The sequence below is a fragment of the Rattus norvegicus genome, chromosome 13, assembly GCF_036323735.1.
Source record: "Rattus norvegicus strain BN/NHsdMcwi chromosome 13, GRCr8, whole genome shotgun sequence".
Taxonomy (NCBI): domain Eukaryota; kingdom Metazoa; phylum Chordata; class Mammalia; order Rodentia; family Muridae; genus Rattus; species Rattus norvegicus.
Window position 1 is genome coordinate 53,173,403 of NC_086031.1, and position 15,537 is coordinate 53,188,939.

The window sequence follows — 15,537 nt, forward strand, 5'->3', positions numbered from 1 at the left end:
CAAGTTTTAAATAGACTCTTGAGTTTAAGACATTTCTCAAAGGATATGATGTTTAAACCGACTCGTCGTCATTTCCTATGCCCTCTCTGCTAATAAGGAGTCACCATATGTTGTGTGCCTACCTTTCCTTAGAAGATGTAGTGAGCGATGTGTCCAACAGTGTCCCTGGCACTTCCCTCAGGTGCCCGGTCTCATCTCAGTGCACATTGTGGGGCTCAGCCTCAGTTCTGTTCCTCAGACTCCTGTGGCTGGGTGGTAGGTTATTTTGTTGTTGTTGTAGAGTTTATAGGTCCTTTTTATAAAGTACAGATAGATAAAATGATATGCAAATTATTATGCTAAAGATTATATTTATATATTATCTTTAGAAAACCACGCCCTTTTTGAAAACTTTGAATTAAAATTGCCAAATAGATTAAAATTGCCACTTCTTTTTAAAAAAAGAGATTCTGGAATCTTTTTTTAAAATAAATTACAATTATGGGGGGCTGGAGAGATGGCTCAGTGGTTAAGAGCACCGACTGCTCTTCCTGAGGTCCTGAGTTCAAATCCCAGCAACCACATGGTGGCTCACAACCATCTGTAATGAGATCTGATGCCCTCTTCTGGTGTGTCTGAAGGCAGCTACAGTGTACTCATACAATAAAATAAAATCTTAAAAAAATTTATAAATTACAATTATGGATATTGAGAACTATCCTCATATAGTGTTTATATTTACATTAAGAATTTTAATGTAAATTTATTATTTTATACTGTTATTGTGCAGAGCCTTACAAACATTAGTTTACTGAAATTATCTTTCTCAAGTTCATTTGAAAGCTAAATGACACTGAATTCTGGCATTTCCACACATGCCTGTGGCAGGACTCAGAGGTAACCACCTCTTTCCATGACTGGCTCAGGAAGGGTCTGTTGGTCTAACTAGATGACACACGGTGAGCTGTAGAAAGGTGGGTAGAGATGGTGTCTTCACTGGATGCTGGGCATTGCTGCTGCGTGCTTGTGTGACGTACTGAAAGCTCTGGGTCACTCTACAAGCACATGGAAAGGACGAAAGCCAGCCTAGAGTAGACCCGGAGAAGATTCCTGGTTCCTGGAGGGAGATGTCGAGTTAAATAGAGCCTGAATAATCTGCCTTGTCTCTCCGCTTGTGTGTGTCCAGCTGTTGGTTATCATGTAGCCAGTTGTCGAACAATGTCCTAGGATCACTCATTATAGTGTTAATTGGAGGAGCAATGATCACCCACAGGAAACCTTCAGGATTGGGCCTTTTGACCCCCAGAAGAGAGGACCCAGTCACTCCAATCTGCAACTTCCACTGTAGTGGGTATTTTTGTCCTAGTGGAATAAAGTCACAGGAGTGCAGGTTTAAAGGTTAACTGAAAGAGGAACTCTGTCAAATGCAGCTGTGGGGAGCAGGCTAGTTATGAAATTGAATTACGGTTTTTGGTGAATGATTGGTTATATATGGGAGAGAGGAGGGTCTGAATGATGCCATAATTTTGGTTTGGGTGTGTTCAGAGAGGATTCTGTCACTATATTTCAAGGGCTGTCACTGAGACAAGCTCAGTTCTAAACAGTGTAAATGTGAGATGTTGGACTTCAGAAAATGATGTGGGAAAGTATATATGGATAATTATGGGCTTCATAAAAAGGCCTAGGCTGTATGAAGTGGGAATCCATAAAGCTGAAATCATGAGTGTAGATCAGATTTCCTCTGCAGAGCAGGAAGGGGGGATTATGGCCCCTCAGAGCGAGCTGCCGTTTGTCCCTGGGAAGCGGTGGGCAGGTGGAAGCAGGGTTCAGAAATGATGTGTTTCATCTTCAGCCTGTCCAAAGCAGACCTGGGGCTTCACCGAGGACTCTAGAATATTTAAGAAAGGGTTGTGTCTTAACTGCTTGTTCCTGCTTAGAGGCTCTGCGGGGAAACCGTCCATCTAACGGGCAGTTTCTCATTCACGGCCCTGGCTTCTCTACAAGGCTATAAGTGAGCCACATTCATAACCCAATTAAGAAGTTTCATGAGTTATTTCCAGTCATTAATATGATAGTTAGATGTCTTATTTTAGAACATGTACAAAGTATCCATTATTGCCCATTGGTACCTTCCTCTGGATAATTTCATATTCTAGTTCATTCTTTGTTCTTTCTGTTTTTATCTTTGACATGTATAAGCAATTATTTTTATGTGAGAATAATATATTTTTATAAAAAATATTCTGACCCTAAATTTTTTCTTGGTAAAGGAAATTTCTGTAGGAATAAAAATTTTCAATAACACAGGAAACGTCTCATGTTTACATTGAGTAGTATGGCAAACCTGACTAACCTATGAATACATATCTAAAAGTAATTCCGTGTGTGTGTGTGTGTGTGTGTGTGTGTGTGTGTGTGTAATAGAAAGAGAATGAGAATATAAAACCTCAGTTATTTCTAATATATGTAGAAGTATAACTTTCAGTTATCACTATTATTACAATGACTGAAGGAACAAATGCTGAATCTGAATCCATTTCCGCTCTCAGTTCAACCCCCTCTTCCTAACTTTCCTTTGTATTGCACCTGTAATTAAGGAGGAAATCCAGTCTAGGAGCTGCGGGACTTGGGCGATTGATCTGTGTGTACCCTGCTTATACTGTCAACAGCGGAGCTGCTCTGTCACTGACAGAGCTGAGAGGAGGATTTTTTCCTATACTGTTTATACACTCCTCTACAGACCTGCTGGCTGGCTGAATTTTAAAGAGTGAAGAGGTTTAAAGACTTGTCCCCTGAGGGATGCTCCTGCCAGTTGGGAAGCGAGCTGCTGCTGTTGTGCAGAAGAGTGTGGCATGCATGTTGCTTATGGAAAAGAGGGGGCGTTTGTGAAAGATTAAGCAACTGATAGAGAGGCTTCCTCTTTAATTTGAGCACTAAAATTGATGTGAAATATATAGCGAATTTACATATATTTAGAGGTAGACATTGACTTTGGATGTTTTTTATTGTTTCTGAATTATGTGCTTAATTTTGTAGCAGTTTATCTGACCACTAATTAAAGGTGTAGTAAATACAGTAAATGACCTCACTACATTATGAGACACAAGCTAATGATTAAGCAACAGTCAAATGAAAACAACTGTCCTCCTTTGTAATAAGCTGTTTTCTAGCAATTTATTTCATGTCTAGTGACTTCTTCAATTACAGTTAGCAAAATATTGTCAAGAGTAAAATAACTTTCTCTAAACATGGGCCTATGCTCAAACTTTTAATGGTACACATTCATAAGCAAGGCTGCATACTTGCCCTAAGGCGCTTTTTTCCCCTTCTTACTGGTCTGTGTGTGAGTTCTCTTGAAGCTTTCCTAGGTATTGCTATTGGATTTCTACAGCATTTTATTTTTGACTGATAATTGATGTATATATCTTTATCTATATCTCTATCTATCTATCCATCTATCTATCTCTTCAAGTTAAGAAATTCTACCTGGAAATACTTGGTATTGTATTTTCATAGGTTTAAGTGTTAGGATCTGTCTCATTTTACTGGGTGTTTGTTTTATTTGTAAAAAAACATTTGTAGAAGTGACAGCTTTGCTAAGATATTTGCTCCTTTGCTTCCTCATAGGAATTGTTTTCAGTTTCTGCTCCTTTATAAGATCCCCTACCTTTAATTTGTATGATGTCTGTAATTATCTGTAGAACTATAGATTTGGAGTTAAATTTTAATGTGTTGTTCAGGTACATCAACTACATCTTCCCTTATTTTTCCAACTATCTTACCGTTGTTTGCATTTTGTTGTAATTTTAATGAGATTATTATGTTTTACTAAAACATTGATTTTTATATTTAAATACTCTATCTTTAGCTACATTGTAACAGATACTTGTTTTAAGCTAACATTTAAGAGGGCTATTTGAAATAAATTTAGTAACAAGTGTTTATAAGATATAAATATGCATTTTAGAATATACAACGTTTGAATTTTTTGAATACTTGTGTATTGGGATGTACAGAGTTATCAGGCCTCTTAGTAATTCATTCTGCTGCCAACTTCATTCCCTTTTCTCTGCCTGCGTTTTAATTGAAACAACATTTATGTTTGTGAGCCAGGATCTGTGAAAAATCCCTGTGGCTAGCCTGTGGTACTAGTTGTGGCAGGCAGACACAGCTTGCCCATATGGTGCTCTGCTCCCTGTGAGATCCATATGGCCTTGTTGAAGAGGATCCCCGCGGGGATGCGAAGGGTGTTAATACCCTTCAGGCCAGCCCTTTCCCTCCTGGGGCTGCCGGGCATTGTCAGTGCAATCTGCCAAAGCACACACTTAAGTCCTTTTTAATAATCAATTATTTCAGTCTGAGAACCAGTGCCTTTGTCTTAAAAATACTTCACAGGCTCCTTGAAAATGTTTCAAAAAAGTTTTAACTGCATGTTTAAAAAGCATTGTAAAGTGTCCTCTTTATTTTGCATTTGCATTTTTAGGAAGTTCTGCAGAGTGTGCCCAGGTTCTGTTTTCCCTTCGATGTGGAAAGGTATAGTATGAGTTAATGAGTAAGGTAACGCTATTCCTTGTTAGCAACACCTCAAAATGATCAAATAGCATTTAAAGAATGGCATATATCTTTGTTTTTCTTCTATGCAAATATGGCAGGCATGAGGTTCAGAATTAGATAATACTCACAATGAAATAGCCTTTCAGATTATTCTGTCCTTTGCTTCCTCTACCCTGGCCAGACAGGTGTTCTTAAAGGAACATTGGCCGCAGTTCTGATTCTTCTCCTTAGTTTTCAGGTATAGATGTAAGCATTAGAGAAAAACATGTCATTGGTCTTTGATTGGGGCCTTCAGAAGGTCTTTTAAAACTAGGATTTTGCTGCTCACTCCTGATCATCCTAACTGGAAGAGCGTCTGTGCCAGGTTGTAACTTGTTGTTAGTTGGTTCTAAGAACAGCGTCATACAACAATGTGCTACTGAGAGCGGCTGTGGGAAACGTCCCCACTAGCTTCAACAATCTCATCGTGGTTGTGTTTCACTGCCAGTGCCAACTGAACTTCTTCTATGTATTTGGAAGTTAACACAATAGATAGTTCTTTGGAAATAGTGACATTTCTTGTCTTTCATGTGGCTGATCAGTATTGTCAGTTTTATTTTTGGAATGTACTATAAAAACATTTTTAAAAATCATTTTATGAAGACGGTCTGCCAAATATTAGTGAGACTGAATTTTTAGTATATAGAGAGTAAAGAGATCTCATAGTGGGTTAGTTGATTCTAATAAATGTTGCTGATGAAAAATTATTTACTTATCTTATTTCTGGAGAATTAGTTGTTCTGTCAAATTTCAAAATTATAGTATTAAATCAATAGTAATGATAAAATAGAGGAAGAAAAACTGCAAGAGGATATTCTAAATCTTGAGCACTAGAGGACATATTAGTCACTGGAGGATTTAATTTACATGCATAAGACTAGATATGTATTTGTCCTGGCCACTTATATGTGTTCTTGTTCAGCAACTGTTGTTTGTGACAAAATAATTTACAGTTTTAGAATACTGCTAGTAATCTATTTAATTTCAAAATCTGTACAATTCTTTTAAAACCAAAATTTATGTTATCAATATTTTGTTTTGGGACAAAGAACATGAAGTCTTCTTGTGGCTTTATGAGCCAGTATTTGGAAGTATGTTGATGCATTTTAAGCAGGGCTAAATATTTTGCTTAGTTTTACATCATCCTTTATGCTGAAGTGCAGTTTTAAAATCAGGTAAAACTCATTGTAGAACACCAGTAGGGCTCTTTAGTCAGGATTGTATTCTTTAGTTGAAGTTTGATTATGCAGCTTTTTGATAGCTCCAAAAAACAATGCTAAGAAAAGTAACAGTAGTACTTGATGCACATTGGGTGAGAATGTCAACAGAAGAGGCAATTCAACATGGCGGTGATCACCTTTAGAGGATGAAAAACATGGTTTGCTATGCAGGCAGTTAAAAATTGTGAAAAGTAGGTTAATTTAGACAAGGGGAGGGCTAGAATTTGAGTGTAGAGACTGAATCTGTTGATTCTTCCCCAGAGTGAGTAACTCTGGCTCCAACCTCATGATGTATTTTATGCGTAGCTTACTCTTTTGACAGTAAGGATGAACTTTGACCTCTACGTGGGGCATTTGTGTTGCGTTCTCCCCATGGACTGTTAGAACTATTGTTATGCTTGACTCATGACTCATGAGTTGGTTTATAATAGATTCATGACCCTTCTAGTTATAGAACATCATTTCAGCTACTAGAACCCAGTATTGGAAAGGCGAAGCCAAGGCCAAACGCTAGTCTTGTCTTTCTATCTTCAAGAAAATCAGCACAGATTTAATACTATGATATTGTTACGTCTTAGGGTGTCTCAGAATCAAGTTGGACAGCACTTTACCTTCGTCCTGACAGACATGGAAAGTAAGCAACGATTTGGGTTCTGCAGGCTCACATCTGGAGGCAGAGTTTGTTTGTGTATTCTTAGGTGAGTAATTACAATCAAAACATGGCTACAAAACAGATTGTGCCTCTGCCCTGCTGTATCATGCTTGAGATTTCAAAAAATAAAAACAAAGCAACTTTTCATAATTTTTCTAATTTTCTTTACCTGTTCAGTCTAAACCCAAGTAAGATAAGTACTCTCCCTTCTGTCCCACATATAGAGTAAATTCTTTACCAGTAACATGTTAAAATTTTTCTAAAAAGAACTAAATATTGTAAGGATTAGTTATTTTTATTTAGTACTGAAAATCAGATATTAACACGTGAGTTGTGATATGTAAGTAGGATAACACTTAGTAAAGTTAACATGCTCTTTTCTGTCATTGATACACATGCGATCTTTGTGAATCAGTTGCTGGTTTAAGACAAAGATTGCAAACTTGTACTTGGGAAGAAGTTAGAGAATAAAATGTTTAAAAGATGTTGTTAACCTTATATATTTTAGGAAGCTTTGTGTAAAATTTATATTCCTAATTTCTTTAGACAAATGGGAGGGCTATCTGCTCATTGTACATATTACCCATCCCCGTGGAGACAATAAGCTGGAGGTAAATGGGGTTTTAGGTATGTGCTGGTTGTGCTAGACGTCATGGTGCCCTCCTGTATAAGACTGATTTGAATTGTTGGCAGTTGATGTAGCCTATAAAGATATAATTCTTCACTTTATAATATGGATACTGGTAATTCTAGCCTCCATAGATAATAGCACTCATTTTATAGTTAACATCTATGAGGGAAACCTTGATTATTAGTTACTTTTGCTTTGCTGTGGCACAACACCATACCAACCAACTTATAGAAGGAAGGGTTGTATCTTGGACTTATGGTTTCAGAGAGATCAGAGTCGATTCTCATCATGGTAGGGAGATATAGCAGCAGGCAGCATGTGTCAGGCATGATGAGAGGAACAGCTGAGAGCTCATATTCCAAACCATAAGCAGGAAATCAGAGAGCCAACTTAAATTGTGCCAATGTTTTTAACTCTCAAAGCCCAGCGCTAGTGACACACATTCCCCAGCAAGGCCACATCTCCTAAGACTACCAAGACAGCCACCAACTGGAGACCAACTCACCAAGTATCCAAAAGCATTCAAATGCCTGAACTACTGAGGGTCTCATTAAACAGCACATTCTGGTGTGAAACTAATGGCTTCTCTGGCCATTTGCTACTGAGCTATATTTGTCTGTCATTGAGAGCCATGTATGGTAGGTAGTGCATGCCTGTAATAGTATAGTAGCACTTGGAGACTGAAGCAGGGGGACTGTAAATTTGAGGTGAGTCTCTGCTATATAGTGAGACCTGGGATTTAATAAGAACACTCCAAAGAAATGACGGAGCTGGATAATCCATTGTCCCCTATCATTTTTGATAACTCGTCAGAGAATGAGTTACTGACATCATTTGTTAGATTTGACTCTGGATTCAGTAGTTTCCCCAATTACCTTCAAATTGAATTTCAAATATTATATATAATTGAAGAGTTTGAACTTCTTTCTTTTTTTAATTCAGAATATCTTGAATATATTGAAACTGTTAGCAAGCCAAAATAAATACTGAATATTCACTGTATTTTAAATACGTTTCTGATAGTTTTTAAACTTAGGAAAGCTGTCATTATTTTAAAACATTTATGTAAAACACAAAATAAACTTCATGTTGAATAATTGATAAAAATGTGTAGTATGTATATTTGTAAGCCAGTTGTCATTAATTTGTAGAAGTTATTATGTTGACACAAACTTGTACATTTGGGAGAACAGCAGAATATTGAGACTCCTGAGTTAGAAATAGTTTTACCTGCAAAAATCTGATTGTAATATGTGAATATAAGAAGTGAAAAGTGAAAATATACATGTCAGTTAAGATGGTGTTACAATAAGCGTCATTGATTATTTGCTTTTTATTAAAATGGTCCTTTATATTTAGTCTCTTTTTGGTTCCTGACTGTGATTCTGGTGCATAAGGGACAGGATGATTCACACTTGGTGAAATATCCTGGAGAAACTTTTAAAGGGAACTCCTTGTTTTCTGTGGGATTAGAAAAGTGTCGCAGGCTTCATGGATAGTCTCCATCTTTGTCTTCAAAGTCAGGGCATTACAGTGGCCTTTGAGAATAGCTAATTTATATAATTATTCAACAGTAAATAAGAAATAAATGATCGCAACAAATTACTCAGAATGTTGCTGTATTAAATGATTAAATGAATGTATTTAAGTTGTAGTCAGATTTATCTTTTCAAAAATAATTTTGAAGTCTACCATGAGAAGAATTATAGTGGTTAGCTTGGCCACTCTGAGTGACAGTACTTGACCACCCATGCAATCACTGAAAAGATTGATAAAGCTTTAAATATTCTAGGAACTTACTGTCCACTTTAAACGATGTGTTATAGTAATGAATGCTTTTGTGTATCTGACAGGAAATCCTGAAACCTTAGAGAAAGGTGTGCTTGATCACACAGTGACAGCCATTTGCTTGTACAGTATGTAACAGAAGGACATATTTTAGTAAATTCATGAGGTAAATTGGTAGGAGTAGATTGAGAAGCACTTAGGTAGGGCTTGATAGCAACTTCGTACTGAGCATCTGTTAAGTAGAGAGAACAATGGACCACACTTACAAGGAACAGAAATAATGTAAACAGCTGGTTTTCCTGAGGGCAGAAGAAATGAGCACGTTTAGGTAGGCAGATTTGCCCAGCATGGTAGGGCGTTCCTGCGATTCTAGCAGTGAGGAACTGGAAGCAGGGCATTGACAGTTTCAGTCCATCAATGGTTACATAGCGAGGCTCCGTGTTGCACAATGTAAGTATTTTTAATCATCATGAGGAGACATGGATGCTATATTATATACTCTTTGAAAGATTATCAAGTAGCATAGTCCTGTGAAAGGAAATTTGATAATATCAGATTTTTGAACTCTTTTGTTTCTGGCATCCCCAGCATCTACTTAACATCTGGCCTCCAAGGGATTCTTCATAGTCTAAAGAGAGGTGTTTGACAAATAAGTAAATGAAAAGATTGAGAAAAGGAGAGTTGCAGCTTGATAAATGTGATGTCTTCAGCAGCAGGGTCTTAGCAAGTTCTGGAGAGTAACCAAAAACAATGACAGTATCCTGCAGTGGGGGGTGTCTCTGGGACCTGACTGGCCAATATCTCATACACATGCAAAAGGATAACCTATTGTTTTTTTCTCATTTATTTTTTGCTATTTTTTTATTTGTTGTCTAGTTGGAGTTTTATCCCACTATAGAGTAACTGCATTTATAATCTTTTGTATGTTTCAGGACACTTCTACAGTATACTTATTCTACTAAATGAACATAGCATTACCATGACTCTTAGTTATCGACTACTATACCCACAGATTAGTGCACATCCTAGCCTTTATCAGAGAAGCTTTTCATTCAGTAGGTGGAAACTAAAATGGGGATCCAGAAGTAGTCAACACGCAGAGAATGAAAGATGGTAGGCCATGTGTATATCACATTTCCTGCCACCTCAAGGCTCAAGGATCATCATAGAAGAGGGGGCTAAAAATTATAAGAGCCAGGAATGGTGGATGACTACAGGGAAACAGTGTTTTCAAGGTATGACAAGGATGATACATAGAAGAATTCACAGTAATGTTGACAGCGTGTACATGACGAGTACAAACCCAAGCCAGATAAAAGTCACAGCATGGAATGGTGAGGTGGGTCAGAAGTGCAACCCTTGGCTAGAAAACTAGTGATCATTTATAGCTTTTGGAGAGGGAAATTCAATTTTCTTTAAGAGTATGACTCTTGGTAGGTAAACTGCCATTCTCTCTAAGGCAGACCCTGTCCTAAAGAATATTTAGACAACACGCACTGGTGTGAAAAGAAAGGAAGAAAGAGAGAGAGAGAGAGATAGAGAGAGAGAGATGGAGGGAGGGAGGGAAGGAAGGAAGGAAGGAAGGAAGGAAGGAAGGAAAGTAAGTGAGCACAAAGTTGGACGGGTATGGGTGTGCGGGTAGATCTGGGAAGAGTTGGGGCTGGGGGTGGGGGAAATATGATCAAAACAAAATGGTGAAATTCTCAAAGAATTAATGAAATAGTATTAAAATAGTCTTATAGAAACAGCATACAGATTGGTTATCTAATACTATATGGTCACCCTGGAAACACTTATATACAAGTAACAGTATACAGACTGATCAGGCATTTGAATATATCTGTGCAACAACGTTTAAGAAAAAAGTCAGCCATGGAGTTTTACAAAAATCAAAGGTGTACATGGAAGAATTTTGAGGGGGGAAAGGGAAGAGGGTAGGGGAAACAATGTAATCATATTTTAGCTCCAAAAAAATATTGTAAAATATAAAAATTGTATTATATAGCATTTTACTGACCTAAAATTCTAAGATGCCATCATTATATAGATGATCAAATATAATAAGAACTTTAGCCATTATGTTACAAATAGGTAGCAATGTATCCAGATAATCTTTGGTCAGGTAAATATCTATGGTGTGTTTGTGGGATGCACGTTTTCTTACTAGTGTTGCAGTGGGCATGGCAGGCAAAGACTGGTCAGGGCAGTGCTGTAGAATTGAGGATAGACAGGACAGTTGTGTTCTGTGCCATTGAAATTTAAGATCAGGATGTGAAATAATGACCTCTGACAGAAAAGAACCGGACTGGCGGGGTGACTATGACAGTTAGGAACCCAGCTATAGCTGCTTTCCTCTGATGTCCATGTAAAATGGAAATGATATTACATATGTCTGAAACTTTTTATTACCTTGAAGCAAGCTTTGCTAGATTTGTACTGTACACTGAAAATATATTAGGAAAAAGTTTGGAATAACTCAAACACTACACACACATATAACATACAATTATATACACATTTAAAGCTCAAAGTCAATAGTAATTTTTGTTGTAAGAGCCAGGGAAGGAATATAAGAGTAACTGCAGAGCTACTCAAAGTTTCCCAGACATTGCCATCTGTAGCAGCTTCCAGCTGGCGAGAGAACAGCTCTTCTGATTATGACTAGATGCCGAGGAAGCTTTAGGAAATGTTTATAGTGAGGTTGCCAAAGCCTTTAAATTGGAATTTTTATACTTAATATAACTGAAACTTACTGAAATTTTGCTTTTTTCAGCAAGTCACAGAGCACACACACGTCTACAAAAGCCCCAAACAAACCCTGTTTGTATTTGTGGTACATAATGCCTGCATTGTGTCGTTTATGTTGCAGACTTCTTTCCACATGTCTACATTTTTGTGAAGTTTATCAAGTTAAAATATAAATCAACTGTCAGTATTTATAATTTGCAGAATGCATGACTATTTTTAATGTAGTTCATCATAGCTCCTGAAACTATCATCTTCTGTCCACTTTTATTCTTTCCCTCTGATAGTTGGAACTGCACCCACGCTACTAAAAGAATGTGTTGCTTTTCTCCTAGAATGATCTCATATTATTTGCCAGTTAATGTTTTTAAAATTTCTATTTATATTGTTTAATTTTTGAAAGAAAAATTAAAATTCAGTTCAATTTAATATTAAAACGACATTTAGTTTGAGGCCTGTGTGTCTGAGTTCTTTTTCTGTAGCGTCTCTCCTGGTTTAACAAGATTTCAAAGCTGTCCTCAGAGACCACTAACTTAAGTCTTACTGCTTGTGTTTAGAATTGCTTTCATATGCTAGCAAAGATTCAAGAAATACTCTTCCACATCTAATTTCATTAACAAAAATTTACAACTATAAAAACGTCACCAAGAGTTCAAAATGAAATACTCTAATGAGGTGGGCAGGTTTCTGTTTAAGGCTTTTTGTTCTCCCTTTGGTACCTGGAACTCATACTAAACTTGAAGACTTTCCGCTCTTCCTTTGGACAAATCCCCTAGAAGCAGAATGTTTCAATTTTACACATTTTGTGTCAATTTTCTAGTGGACAAACAGCTTGTAGCCATGAGGAGCTTTCCTGTTTCCTAAGGAAAGGCAGTTGCCTTAGCTTTATTTGATTACTCTGCATTAGGTTCCTGCTGATCTCTCCGACTGGTAACAGTCGCTGACTATTTGACAAAGAGCATTTCCTTTCCTTTATTTAACCTTTGACTTTAGGATGTAAAAATTTTACTAGCGCTATAGTGGAAATCCAAGTGTTGGGGAGTCTTCCGACGCCACCAGATGAACTCCTGATTTTGTGTATGCATCTGTCTTTTGCCTCTTGTCTTCATTGGAAATTTAAAGCAGTCTTACAGGTTATACTTACAGTCTCCTGCTTTTAGAAGTGTAAAGTTTTTATGTTCATATATTTGCAAATCTATTAGTCACACAGTTTGTTCATGAGGTTAAATTTTAACTTTAAAAATATTTAAATGAAAAAGCAAATTTGTTTTCTACATTTTGTTGTCTGTTTTAACTTTCTGGATTCTTGTTGGTTATAAAAATATGTTTGCAAATTGGGGGAAACGGGAAATTTCAGTTAGTGGTAATCAGTTTAAGAATTTATATGTTAGTGAACTTATGTATTTTGAACATATATTGCTTAGAAATTATACAAGAAACCACAGTAAAACAAACAGCCCAAAATTTCAAACCCATGATATTTCAAACCCTTGAAGGCATACATGGTTTATAATATTTATTTTGTGTAGTGTTATATTTAAATAAAAAGTTTTATACAAAATGCTTTCAAAAAAGGGGGAGTTATTTATTTTGCCACAAATCTGTGAAGTAGAATCTTGTTAAAACATTGGGATTATTTCACTCTTTGAGGAGCATCAGAAAATGTAGTTAGGAATAGTGTTTTCTGTTTAGCACTTGCTTCATGAGTTGTGAATTAAATTTCCTTCAGGGATCCGTTAGGTAGAGCACTCGAATGAGCGGGAGGTTAGGAAACTGAGGAAAGTGCATGCTCTGAACAGCACATGGCTGGCACCAAGGAGCTCCTCAGCTTCAGGCTTTTGTCAGAGCAATGGTGCGTGGCCAGATTCCACTTACTATGATTTCTAGTGGAAAAGAAAATGAGACTTTCTCAAGGTATTATCTGAGATTTAGAAACTGACAATTTATTACATTAAACAAAGCCACAGAACTACTGGTATAGAAAAGGGAGCCCTGAGCTGGCTGGCTGCCCCTGCAGATGGCCAGTCTGCAGCCTCTCCTCTGGATGGCTGTGGAATTGCAACAAAAAGAATGCCTTTGCTTCCTCATGTTCCTAGGAGCGCACCTGGGTGTTTACAGACTAATTTCTCTCGGCTATGAGTGCTCTTTCTATTAAAATTGTGAACGATTTATTGCAATGAGCAGTTCATCGCTGAGAACCAGTACATGCTTGCACTTGGTTCTTTGTGGTGATAGTATATGCTGGTGTGTCAGGGAGTGGTCCTGCAGTGATGCGAGTGTGTTGTAGTATTTCAAAAGTCTATTATGTTCCAAGAAAACTGTCGAATTGATAACATCATTATGAGTATTATGATTAGGCTTGTGCATTGATTGACACATGGATTTTTGCTATCTTTACCATGTTGCAAGCTAAGTCCTTTTCTAAATGTTAGCAGTATAAAGAACATAGAAGCTATCGAACCTAGAGTTGGCAAGGATTACCAAATTGTTAGACAAAATAATTAAATGGATCTGAGAAAATTTCACCTTCTGGACAACCTGTGGTTTGAAAGGTGTAAAAGTAATGCTTTGAGTGCTAACCATGTATTTTGACCTTTGTTTTTGCTTTACTATATGTTGGCTTATTTAAGTTTAGTAAGCTTCGGCCAGCCATAGTAGTGAATGCCTGCAATATCCCGCATTTGGGGGGCTGAGTCAAGAGGGGAGCCACTTTAACACCAGACTAGCACATGGATCAAGGTCCTGTTTCCAAAAGAGTGAAAAGTTGAAAGCAGATTGACTTGAGATATATTTAGCTGTGTGTAATGGACAGGAGCTCATAATAGTCAGCGGGCTGAGTAGGGTGCCATTCACGTTGAATCTCCTAAGCTATGGCCCACTATTCATGGTGACAAGGCTGGCAGACTTTGGAGTTTATTACTGTAATGGTTGAATGAGCTAGTTCATTTAAAATATATAGCATTGGGTTCTGTGTACCTTTAGTGCTTTGTTTTCAAGTTGTAGTTCCTGTAATGACATTATAGATGTGGAGACTCTTAGATTCTCCTCTCTACACCCAGGGACTCATTGTTGCTTCTGAGTTATACTCCCCACTCACAATATAAATCAGAGCCGGCCTCAAAGAGAGTGTAAGAAATGCATTATAAAGGTAAACTTTGTTGTTAAACAATGTTAATCTGCAATAGACAGAGTCAGTCTGGTATCAGGAGGAGATACTGTGAAAGTTAATATTGTTGGATGCTCACAAAGCAGTAAGATATGTAGGTGCCAATTCCTATCATAAATAAGAACTTTGAAAAATTCTGATGTAATATCTGAATGTGGAGGTAGGTATTATTTATAAATATAATTTATCACTTAAAAATAAGTCAATAGTCCCGTTAGGTGCTTAATGAAAATTGAGTTCTGCTTTCTCCCCACAGTTTGAAAATAAACTGAGACTGGTGGCTAGCGAATGAAAACAGTAGTGCAGGAGGAGAGCACGACGATTGAGAGGACTGCACAGGCATTTCGTCCACAGAGCAGACTAACTGACTTTCTAATGGTGTATAACTAGGAAATTAGAGTGTTTTTATAGTAGCCTGGGAACTTGCAACCAGTTCTTCTTCTTTTCTTCCTGAGGTATTTGAGAGCAGATTAAGACAGAGTTTCCTTACCTGGACAAATAGATTTGAGGGATGGGACATATTGCAATTTCCTGAAATAGTATTTTTTTCCAGATAAAATTGTTAATATGAAGTAAAAACAAATGGAAGAATTTCATTGTTGCACCATTATGTGTCTTGTTAGAAGAACAAATCATTGTTTTATTGAAAATACTTTTCTCATGTACTATATCCTGATTATGGTGTTCCCTCTCTCTACTCCTCCCACTTCTCTATGTCCCCTCCTATCAGGGCCTATCTCCTGTCTGTCTCACAGAAAACAAA

At 37.2% G+C, this 15,537-nt stretch overlaps 1 protein-coding gene across 10 annotated transcripts in view; it reads left to right on the plus strand.

The window, feature by feature from the left end:
* Dennd1b (DENN domain containing 1B) overlaps positions 1-15,537 on the plus strand; it is a 227,656-nt gene that overhangs the window by 76,686 nt on the left and 135,433 nt on the right. For 6 of the 10 annotated variants that reach the window (XM_039091333.2, XM_003751245.4, XM_003751244.4 and 3 more), the window contains 2 exons: positions 4,463-4,512; positions 6,371-6,490. The exons of 3 other annotated variants lie outside the window; for them this stretch is intronic. In XM_039091333.2, coding sequence (XP_038947261.1) covers positions 6,420-6,490 — 71 coding nt within the window. In that variant the 5' untranslated portion in view covers positions 4,463-4,512; positions 6,371-6,419. Of the gene's footprint in view, positions 1-4,462; positions 4,513-6,370; positions 6,491-15,537 lie in introns of those variants that run through there. One more of the 10 variants, XM_039091336.1, reaches the window with a different exon arrangement.